General features: G+C 41.4%; 1 protein-coding gene across 2 annotated transcripts in view; it reads right to left on the reverse strand.

Annotated features, from left to right (window-relative positions):
• Positions 1-3860, reverse strand: part of CRYBG3 (crystallin beta-gamma domain containing 3) — a 147939-nt gene extending 144079 nt beyond the window's left edge. For both annotated transcript variants that reach the window (XM_017967157.4, XM_002761299.7), the window contains exon 1: positions 3576-3860. Coding sequence is in view for 1 of the 2 variants with exons in the window: in XM_002761299.7 (XP_002761345.5) it covers positions 3576-3724 (149 nt within the window). In the remaining variant the exon portion in view is untranslated. The remainder of the gene's footprint in view (positions 1-3575) is intronic.
• Between the last annotated feature and the right edge of the window lie 7730 nt (positions 3861-11590).

Below are 11590 nucleotides of genomic sequence, written 5' to 3' on the forward strand. Positions count from 1 at the left end.
TGCACAGTCAGCCCTTGATAAATACTGTTCTCATCTTACCATCTCTCTTCACAGTTACAAACATTGCACAGAACCCATTTTAAACAGGTCCATCATGCATGATACAGCCAAGAAACAAAGTTGAGCAATCATTTTCTCAAGGCAGATAAAATAAGGCAGGAATTCCTCCAAGTTGCATAATTCAGCAATATCTGTATAACAGGCTTTTGGAGAAATTCTCTGAACTTTAAATCTAGAGCCAAACCCTTTGTCTAGAAATCTTTATGACCCAGTTCCAACCTGACTTTCTTACTGCTCCTTCCACTCTGTCTCCTTAGAGTATATAGCCCCTAACAGATCAAAAACCTCCAGCAGGCCTTTGCTCAGTCTGGAATACCTGCTCCCTATTCTCTCTCTTCCTAAGTTCTCTTAGTATAGAACATCACCAATTCTTTGAAGACCCAGTTAAAATTACCTCTACCACGAAGCCCCCCCTGGTCTCCCGTATCACTTCTAGTGAGTCCATTCCTTGTATACTCATACACTGGCCTTAACACTGCAACAGTGATTCTCAAACTGGGATCCACAGAACTCTGGGAGTTCTTGAGTTTTCTATGAAAACTTCAATTGCAGTTTTCCTTTTCATATCATCTAAAATAAATTAATATAAGCATTTCCTGGAAATGGTCAACCACCTAATATGAGTATTATCAAGCAATTTGAGTGCCCACACCTAAGTTGGGATATACAATAGTGTTGATGCTAATAGGCCTTCTTTAATTGTGAAAGATTGAGATCGTAACAGCAACAAAGAATACATAATGAGGCATTCTCACCAAGTGAAGCCCGTATAACTCACAGCACACCATAAACACAAAGATTTTCCTATCGTTTAAAACAGCAAAACATTGGAAGACCTGTATAAAGACATGGCAGCTCCCCAAAGACCTGGTGTTCATCCCAATATACATTTGTGAGTAGCCAAAAAACCACTGTCAGGATGTTGCAAATTTGACTTCTACAGGTTTCGGAATTATGTTTTAGTTTATTTTTAAATCTTTTTCTTAAGAAACTCGTAAGGAATTCCATTTTTAAGGAACTTACGTCTTGTTTTATATTTGTACAGAAGTTACATTAAAAAATTTATGTAAATCAACACTGGGATGCAAAAAGGAGACTTCAAAACACAGGTTTTAGAGAATGCATTCCATTTCAAATACATTGAAAAGCCAGGATGCAGACAGTCATCTTTATTATATGTTCAGAGTTGCAGGCACATCTGATACATGTTCACTGACTGAAAAGTAGTCATGTAACTTTCAGTACGTTTCCTTAACCCTGTTTCTTAAGAGTAAGATGGGGATACTGAGAATATAGGTTTGATCAAAGATCATGTTTAATAATATTATTCCAAGTACTTTGGAAACTGTAAAGTCCCAGACATATGACAGGGATTCATATTAATGTTTTCAAGTGGTCTTCTTGGCTTCCTATAGCTCCTAGAGAAAGAATCCCTTTTCTCACTCCTTATGTCTCTACCACACCGACCCCATTTGTCTGCTGCACTCACTCGTCTTCATCTAAAATCACCACTGTAGAAGGTAAACCCAGCTCTCATAATGACAAGTTTTTATGCTTACAAAGAGAAATAGTCAAAATACCCTTTCATTTTGAAATAAGATCACAGTGACAAATTGCAACTCTGTTTTCAATCTTGTTAACATCAGGGTGTGTGTTACTGGGACATTCAGTTCTACAAAGCATTTCCATTTGTGTCATTAAACTTTCAATAAAGGCTTTGTGCTTGTTTATGCCCTTGAAATGAAAGATTTAAGCTCATTTAAAACAGTAAAACACCCACACAAAGGATTATCTGCTATCCTCCTAACATCTGGCAAGTTCCAAAAAAGATGAGAACAAAATTAGTGTTGATATAAGCACAATTAAAATCTTCACTGTTGAAAAGCCACGGTTTGTGCCAACCTGGAGATGAGGAGAATAGAGAAGTGGTAGGTGGACAAGGAACTAGCTGCTGGAGCGGTCAGTAAAGAAATTTGAACTGTCTTAAAATTAGAAGTGCCTTAAAGAAATTAAGAAGTTAGAAGTGCCTAAAAGAAATTCGAAGTGCCTTAAAAAGCCAAAACAGGGCAGAGAGGCAGGATTTCAGGCCATTCATGACATGACCCTGAAATTGACCTGCTCACTCCTTTCTGACACTGACAAGTTCCTAACTTTGCTGCCTACTTGGGATTTCCCTGCAAACTGCGTTCATATTATGCAAGACTGTTAGTGTTGTTACGGTGGTGGCAGGCACCACAGGCTGTGTGCCCACACCAGCAGAACTAGCTGACACCCTGGATGAGATCTGTCAGACTTCAGAACTATTTTTAACTACAGTGTAACTTTGAATGTTAAACTCTCAACAGCCAGAGCAATGATAGCTGAAACATCCCAGGAGAATAACCACTCAATTATCATAGGAGCTTTCTTGGAAACATGTGGTATGTTATTAACAGAAGGTCATAAGAAAATGTGTCATAAGCGGGGAAACTGAGGAACACACAAACAACTAAAATCACATCACAAATCTGAAGAGTAATGGAACTGGCTCACTCTCAGTTGTTTCCTATCCTTTTTTTTTTTTTTTTTTTCAGCCCACCAGGAACTCGAGTCCGAAGTAAACATGGCTTTTGGAGTGTGTCCTTCCAATGAGCATGGTCATTCTACTGCAATCTGGGGGAGGAGATAATGTAAGCCTCCGTGAGTCTAAGGAGGCGAGCCGCATTTCACTAAACCGCTCTTTCTCCTTCATGGGGGATGAAAAGACTCAGAAACAGGCATTTAAATGAGGCATGTCTAAAAACATTTGATTTTTGAACCTGGGAAAGTGAAGGAAAGATAAACGTGTGACAGAGGAAGGGCAGCCTTTGATTACTGAAACCAAGACAGCTGGAAGCGTGAGTTCTGGCATCTGCTTGGGAACTTGAGGCAGATGTTTCTAGGAGAGCCGAGCGATAAAGAAGGGTGGCCTCATTCACGCGTCCCGTCCACTCTGGTGAAAGTCTTGGGAACTCATTCTCTCAATTCCTTTTAAAAACCATTTTGAGAAAACTGAAATAAGCTGGTAAAACAGCAGCTGAGGGGAGACGCCCAAAGCTTTGCCGTTTCCACTTCTGCCCCATCTCCTCCCACGGCAGCGGCGCTGGGATCGCGCCCTGGGTCCCCCGGCGGACGGCTCCGCTCGGCGCCGAGCGTTTCCATCCCTGCGGGCGGAACGCCGGGGGAGTCGCTTTTCCCCAGAGAGCAGGGAGCGTGCGTGGAACTGGAACCCAGTCGCGTCCGGGGAGGGGAAGGTGGGAAGGGAAGAGCGCGGGGCGAGGCGGGGAGCGGGGACACGCGTCCGGCCGCCGGGCGCGAACTTCACCCCGACTTAACCTGCAGAGGAGACGCGAGCGACGCGGCACCGGGACTGCGCGAGGAGGAGGAAACTTCAGCAATGGAGGAAGGAGCAGAGAGTGGCGAGCGAACCGCAGCCTGGCCGGGAGCCCCAGGCCCGCGCGCCCGCACAGCGCCCCCAAGCCCTCCGCGACTCCCACCTGGCAGCGGGCCGGCCCGGAGCGGGAGGCTGGCTGGCCCCCGGCCTGTCCTCCTCTTCCTCTTCCTTGTCCCGGGAAGGGCTCCGGGGAGCGAAGAGCCGGGAGAAGCTGTGCCAGGGGGCGCTGCCCCTCCTCCGGCCGCCGGACATTTCCCGAGGAGACGCCGGCCCGGGGCCGTCCGCCGGGAGCGGCCTCGGTGGTGCCTGCTGCCTGGGGCCCGGCCGGGCGCCGCGGGATGCGGAGACGGCGGAGCGACTCGGCGCGAGCTGCCAGCGCGGCTCAGTCGCTCCCGGGCGGGACAAGCGCGCGCGACGCGCTCCTCGGGCGGCTGCTCCTCCTCCCGCCCGCGCGCGGCGCGGCTCGCCCCGCCCCCAGGAGGAGCCAGAGGCCGCGGCCCCGCCCTGAGCCGGGCGCTACCGCCACCGCCGGGGCGCGAGGGGTCCCCCGACGGCGCGGACCGGAGCGCTGAGGGCACTCGCTCTGCTTGCCACGCTCGGCTCGGGCTTCCGGCTCGTGGGGCTTTGCCCTCCATTACTTTCTGTTACGGCTGCGTTTTCCAGCCTGTAGTCAGAGCACAGAAAGTTTTCAGACTTTGAAAGGGGTTTACATGAACTACAGTTTGTGAAAACACTTGGCCAACGGCGGTGCCAGGGCGTCCCGGACTGCCTGGGAGCCAAACAGCCACCGCGGAGGCCGCCCCAGCCGGGAGGGACAAAGCCGCGTCGCCCAGGACCGGGCCAGGAGCGGGAAGGGGGCACCTGCCAGGCGGTCACCAGCCCCCGGCGCCTTCCGCCGCCTTTCCTTGGCGGGACTTCTAACTGCGCTGCGCGTCGGGATTCTCACGCTCCGCCACGTGTTTCTCTGCGAACTCTTTCAAACACCGCAGTGATGAAAAGTATGGGTTCAGGCTTATCAGTGCCGAAACCTATTTTGCAGTCGTTACACAGATGCCACTGAAATCTGCAAACCGAAGGGTCCAGGCTTGTTTTAAGTCTAAGTACAATAGGATGATTTTTCTTGGTTTTTGATACCCTAGCAGCTAGTACAGGAGATACTGAGAGGCCCCATCACCCCAGGTGTTTTGTTTTTGTTTGAAGGCGAGCTGCCCCTGGGGTGGACATCGAGGAAGTGATACGGCATTTGTTCATTAATAAATGTATACAAGTAAATGAGATAAAATGAAATGTCCACAGGAGAGGGGAACCTTCTTGGAGTAATCTCCCCTCTGGATGCTGGAGGAGAAGGCTGCGCAGGAGTAGACTATCTATAAGCCTCCAGTTCTTTCCACGCCTGCTGGAGGCTACTGAGCCTCCCTGCCACCCCAGGCTGCCTCCCAGAAGCCCTCCAGCTCCCACTGACTGCAACAGAGCCCAGGCACTCACTCTCATTTGTTCTGGCAGGATTTAACCCAATTAAGTTCAGTAAGCCCGGTTTCCATCAATCAGGTTCATCTTAGACTATCCCTCAAGATTAATCCTTTTTTACTCGTTGGTAAATCGTTCCTACTTCTCTGTGACTCTAGTCTGAGAAAACAGAAAAAGACTAAGATAATACACAAGAACAAGACAAGTAAATTTCCCAATTCTAACATTATTTTAGGAGAGCATCTCCATTGAAGACTCACCAAAAAGTTCAAAGAGAATAATAAAGAAAACGGTTTCTTCCAGCTAGAGGGCCCAAATGATCATTTGTCTTCCCATAGTATTATTAAATGACTGTCATATTTGTCCTCCACTTGTACTGTGATCAAACCAGGCCCCAGTGTCTACCCAGAGGATATGTCGTTCAGGAAGGTTTTCCTGGGACAAAAATGGGTGGAAGCCAGTAGGATTTAATTAATGAATTATGGTTTTAATAATATATCTAACAATACTCTGATCTCCACTCCGCGGCAGAACAAAGCACTTAAATGAATGTTAAATACAAATAGTACCATGCCTACACTAAGGCAAACTGCACTTATGAAAAAATAGCTTAAAGCCATAAAACAATGGCCATTGAATTTTCCTTCACTTGCTTTCTGAGCACTTATTAGTTTTCTATATGTTCTACAAAAGTATACATTTTAATGTGATTAAGTAAAGACCACAATCTCTTTCCATGGAGATTTTTCCACTTAGATTTTCTTTTCCACTTAAGGGTTATCGAGAGCATCTGGGAATCTGCTGGGGAATTTCAGTTGGGAATATATTTAGTTTGGACTTAGTGGGATATATTTATGTGGTTTTCAGCCTCTCCAAAGTATAGTTATTTCTTTAATTCCAATTTGTCCATAGTGCAGCTATCTAAGTATTATAACCAAGATGCAGAGCCAGAGGACATACATTCTATGGTCTCCGGCACTGAAAATATGTGGGTAATAGAGGTGAGATAAGATGTGAAAGATACAGCAGTATTAGGTGGCATGTGGAAAATTATTCCAGGCATCAGAAGACAAAGTTTCAACAGGAAGAGTTACCTCCAATTGATATAATTTCTGTCATAGTAATAATATGTTCTATAATATAGTACATAGAACTTTTTTTTTTGAGATAGAGTCTCAATCTGTCGCCTAGGCTGGAGTACAGTGGCGCCATATCGGCTCACTGCAACCTCCACCTCCTGGGTTCAAGCAATTCTCCTGTCTTAGCCTCCCGAGTAGCTGGTACTACAGGCACCCACTTCCACTCCCAGCTAATTTTTGTATTTTTAGTAGAGATGGAGTTTCACCATATTGGTCAGGCTGATCTTGAACTCCTAACCTTAGGTGATCCACCTGCCTCAGCCTCCCAAAATAATTTTTATAACTGTAAGCACATAATTTTTTTCTTTTTGCTATAAGCCACATAAAATTGAATTTATCGGAATTCTTGTTTTTAGGATACAAACCTGTAGCAGTACCACAAGCTGTGTGTGTGTGTGTGTGTGTGTGTGTGTGGTGGAGTGTTGCATGTTTATACAGCCCTTCTATCAATAAATAAGAGCAACAGAACTAGAGGAAATATTGCATTATCTTTTCATTATTATAGAAAATAATGTTATTAAATTATTGTTATATGAAAGGCTATTGAAGAATGCACTACCAAAATATAGGAAAAAGTGATATAGAGTTGTGCAAGGCATTTAGTAAGAAAACTACATTGTTTTTCTAGTCAACCTTTTAAAATTGGTAATTTGTGTGGTTTATGTTTTCATTGAATGTCATCTTCATCTTTGAATCTAATTTTCTTATTTTTAAATCCTTTTTCTTTAAAGAGGACACTCCAAATTGTAAAAACTTCAAATCCCACAAAATCTGGATGGATCCTCTAGTGCATACTATGTGTCAGATACATGCTCGTTCTTAGAGATACAGTGATAGGTAAGACCAAATGCTTGACATCAAGGAGTAAGTTTAATTCGTCAAGATGAGCAAATATGGTAATATGGGAAATGTAGGATGGATCCTCAGATTAGTCTGCAGGGTTCCTGGAAAGCTCACTAGAGGAGATAACTTGCAATATGCTCTCTTCTTCTCTGCCTCATTTTATCACTTGATTTCCACCTATAATACTTTCCATATATTATTATATTAAAATACTATAATTACAGTATTATAATGCAAGTTATAAAACAGGTATTATAATACAAGTTATTTTCAATATAATTGAAATTTTCAATAACTTGTATAATATTTGCATTATAACATATTATAATTAATAATTGTATTATAACTCGTAGCATAATACTGTAATTCAATAACTTGTGTGATACATGAGAAATCCTGAAGTTCATCATACTGTAACTGAATTGCCATTCCCACAATATAAGTACCATTCCCAAAGGTATGAGAATAGAATAAAAGTGTTGATCCTTGAAGCATTTAAACTGCAAGAGTAGTTTAGCAATGCTAAGCTTTTTTGTTCTGAAAAGGCCACTGGGGGATAAACTTCTGTATATATCTTGAAGCACAGTATTTACTGTGTGGCAGGTGGCCCAGGAATATTAAGACAGCTGTCAGCATCAAGGAAAGCACCAGCCCATGAAAAAGGCAAGCAGATGGATTGGGGCACTTCACTAGCCGCCTCCTAGAATAATAGCTGTGCGTGGCCGAATGAGGCAGTGTCATGCTGCCCAGGGCAGCAAAAAGCTATTAGTGAATATGAGCACTCAATTAGGAGGTGGGGTGGGGAATATCCTCTCTTTTCCTTTGTTTGAATGCTCAAATTTTCATTAAGGACCCCCACAACAAATAAGAAAGGGGGGAAATGATGTTAGCAGTTCTCATTGTTACTTTCTAATTACCACGGTTTGTAACATGGGGAGATGACTGTCCTGCTGCTTCAATGAGAACAGATGGTAAAGTTTTTAAGTAATTGGCTATTCCTATTTCTATGAGATGCCTGATGTTTTATTGCATTGTTTGTCTAGTTTTTGTTTGCAGAACATGTGGAGATGGAGATCTTTCAAACACACATCTTTTAATGCTTAACTTAAGTAAAATGTGTTAGCCTGACCTAAATTACATTTACACTTTTCTCCGTTTGATGATACTTCAAAGAAATTAGCTCTTTACAAAAATATAACATTAATATTAAAAATTAAATATATAGCTTTCAAACAGCACAAAATTTGCTAATATTGAAAAACTACTCTTAAAAATGTATAAATAGGAGCAGCATATCTTTGGCAAACATTGATTATAACATGTATTCTAAAAAAGTCGTTTACACCAATTCAGTGTGATGTGTCTTTCTTTTTTTTTTTTTTTTTGAGATGGAGTTTTGCTCTTGTTACCCAGGCTGGAGTGCAATGGCGCCATCTCAGCTCACTGCAAGCTCCACCTCCTGGGTTCAGGCAATTCTCCTGCCTCACCCTCCTGACTAGCTAGGACTACAGGCACGCGCCACCATGCCCAGCTAATTTTTTGTATTTTTATTAAAGACGGGGTTTCACCATGTCGACCAGGATGGTCTCGATCTCTTGACCTTGTGATCCACCCGCCTCGGCCTCCCAAAGTGCTGGGATTATAGGCGTGAGCCACCACGCCCGGCCGATGTGTCTTTTATCTAAGTCAAATACTATCTAAAATATAAGGTCATATGTAAGACATTTTTATTAACGGAGCTTCATAAGCATGACACAGATAATGGCTTAGAACAATAACTTACTATTAGATGAGAAATTCATCCTCTATATTCTATTTTCCCAAAATATTTCATCTGACTTCGTAAACTCTGCACTGTAATATGCACTTCTGATATACAATTTTAAAAGTATTCCATAAAGAACAATTATTTATTAATTTCTGGACTGCATTATATTGGTGTTAATTGTAAATTTTGTTTCTTGGGGCTGTATGAAACAAAGATTTGGAGCAAAACAAACAAAAAACAAAAACAAAAATTGCTGTGAATTGACTTCCTTTTTATCCTATTCTGATGTTTCTCAGTTTACATGTTCCAGACGCTAGAGCTTTCTTATTATGGACACTTGGTTCCCAGTTTGATTTCTTGCAAATGGTTTAAAAACAAGGCATAGAGGCAGCTGCTATTGTGAGCAAATGTTTTCTTTGGGGAGAAGCAGCTGGAAATGCTACATGCTGTCATATAAAATGAACCAATTTACACATGGGAACTTTGCCTAATCTAAAATTGAGATTAACTTTATTTCCCATATGTGAATTTTCTTTGCATAGAATAAAATAGAAATCTATTCACTTTGATTATAATTTATAGTGATGAAATGATAAATATAGTGCTGAATATAAACTTGACATATCTATGGAAATCTTACTCCATTCTGAAAGAAAATGTCAGTTAACAATTTTCCAGAAAAATTCATTTTACAATATTGCTAAAGGTAGTAGCAAAAAAAAATCCATATGGAGCATATAAAACCAAATGTTACTATAGATGACATAATTTTTTTACTTTTTAAAACAGGCAAGTACATTTCTCAATGACACCACTTTCATTTTGAAAGATCTGTAAATTACTTAAAGTATAACTTAACTGGATTTGCAAATAATGAAAAAAAGCACCAGACAGCAACATTTTCCTGAGTTTATCCTACCAATTGAATTCCTTTCTCACCTGTTCTACTCAGCTTTTCATTGGTAAAGGAAAAAAAGGAGTTACGTAAGAAAAGAGGTCAAACAGAAGACAAGAAGTTAGGTTCTCTTCCTGGTTTTGCCCTGACTGTGACCTCTGGAAACTTTATGAATGGGACTGCAGATACTAAAATGTGTTTTGTCTTTTTGTTTTGTTCTTGGTTTAGAGATCGGCTTTACACTCTGTTTCCCGGGCTGAAGTGCAGTGTTGCTATCATACTTCACTGATGCACTGTAGCCTCGAATTCCTGGGCTCAAGTGATTTTCTCACCTCAGCCTCACAAGTTGGGATCACTGGGCACAAGCCATCATGCCTAGCTATATGTCTTTTTAAAATAAAACATATATCAACATGAAAAGATACAGTATTATTTAATGTACTTAGTCACATTTTCACAATTACTTTTCACTTTGAAAATTACTGGAGGCCAGGCATAGTGGCTCACACCTGTAATCCCAGCACTTTGGAAGGCACAGGCAGGAGGATCACTTGAGCCCAGGAGTTTGAGACCAGCCTAAGCAGCATAGTGAGACCTCATCTCTACTAAAAAGAAGAAGAAGAAGAAGAAAAAAAACCAGGTGTGGTAACAAGCACCTGTAGTCCCAGCTCTTTGGGAGGCTGAGATGGCAGGACGGCTTAAGCCCAGGACACTGAGGCTGCAGTGAGTCATGATCACGCCACTGCACTCCAGCCTGGGTGACAGAGCACGAACCTGTCTCAAACAAACAAATAAAAAAAGACCCAAAAAGTTACTGGAAAGGATATTGAGTACCTGATTTGAAAAGGACAATAATTCCTATCTAAGCCCCTGTGATGATGGGGTTTGATCGGACGCTGTAGAAGCCCTCTGTTTAGCAAACAACAATCAGCAAAAGGAATGATATTTTTATAAGCATTCAACAGAAATATTTTTACTGAAATATCAAAGTAAAAAGATAATTCTCAATTGATTTCATATTAATAACCATTCTTAAGTTTTCATTCATTTCTATGTCTATCTTCTATTTTATTTTTCTTCTTTTCGGTTCCCCAAATAAGCTCTTCTAAGTAGTCAGTTTCTACATGTCATTTGGTCTACTTCTCATACAGGTAAATGTACTGACGTACTGCATACTGCTTTTATTATCAAGTACAGAAGACGATTAATGAACAAATTGTTTTTATGAACCTCACAGTTGGTATTAACTTTAAGTAATGCCAAAAATAAGAATGATGATTCCACCTCCATCTGGCTCAACAGAAACTCCACTTCAAATGATCAATTATCTACATCATCAGATGAAACAGCTGACCATACTGCATAAAATCTTTCTCTGTAAAAGCATCAGCCACAATGCAGTCTGAGGAAAATAAACTTACTGAGTTCTGCCATTTTCATTCCAGTACTTCCCACTATGTTTGTATATTCTATAGGTAAATTTGGCCTCTGTAATTGAAGTAAAACCCAGTCTAGTTTAGAACAGGATGTATCCTTTACAAAATTAATTGATTAATTTTATTTCAACTTTCATTTTAGATACAGAGGGCACATGTGCAGGTTTGCTACATGGGAATATTGCATGATGCTGAAGATGTACCTTTAAATAAAATTTAGCAAATGGCTACTGGCAGAACACTTGCTTAGCAGCTCAGTAAGGTAGTTAGAGAAATAACAAATACATACATACATATTTTCTGAAAAGTCTATTAATCACTCTACATTTCGGAAAAGTCTACAAGTCATTCTACATTTCAGGGGGAATAAAACAAAAACAAAAACTTCTAAAATAAAGATCTAGGTAGAATCTAAATCATTGACTCTGTATTCCTTTAGTGTTAACTGCTTTGAACTTGATTAGGGAAGTTTGTGGGAGGAATATATATTGCAAAAAAAAAGCAACAACAAAAATCCCCAATATTCTATCTACAAGGGTATTTTACAGCCATGCACCCATTCAATAATGT

The sequence above is a fragment of the Callithrix jacchus genome, chromosome 21 (assembly GCF_049354715.1).
Source record: "Callithrix jacchus isolate 240 chromosome 21, calJac240_pri, whole genome shotgun sequence".
NCBI lineage: Eukaryota > Metazoa > Chordata > Mammalia > Primates > Cebidae > Callithrix > Callithrix jacchus.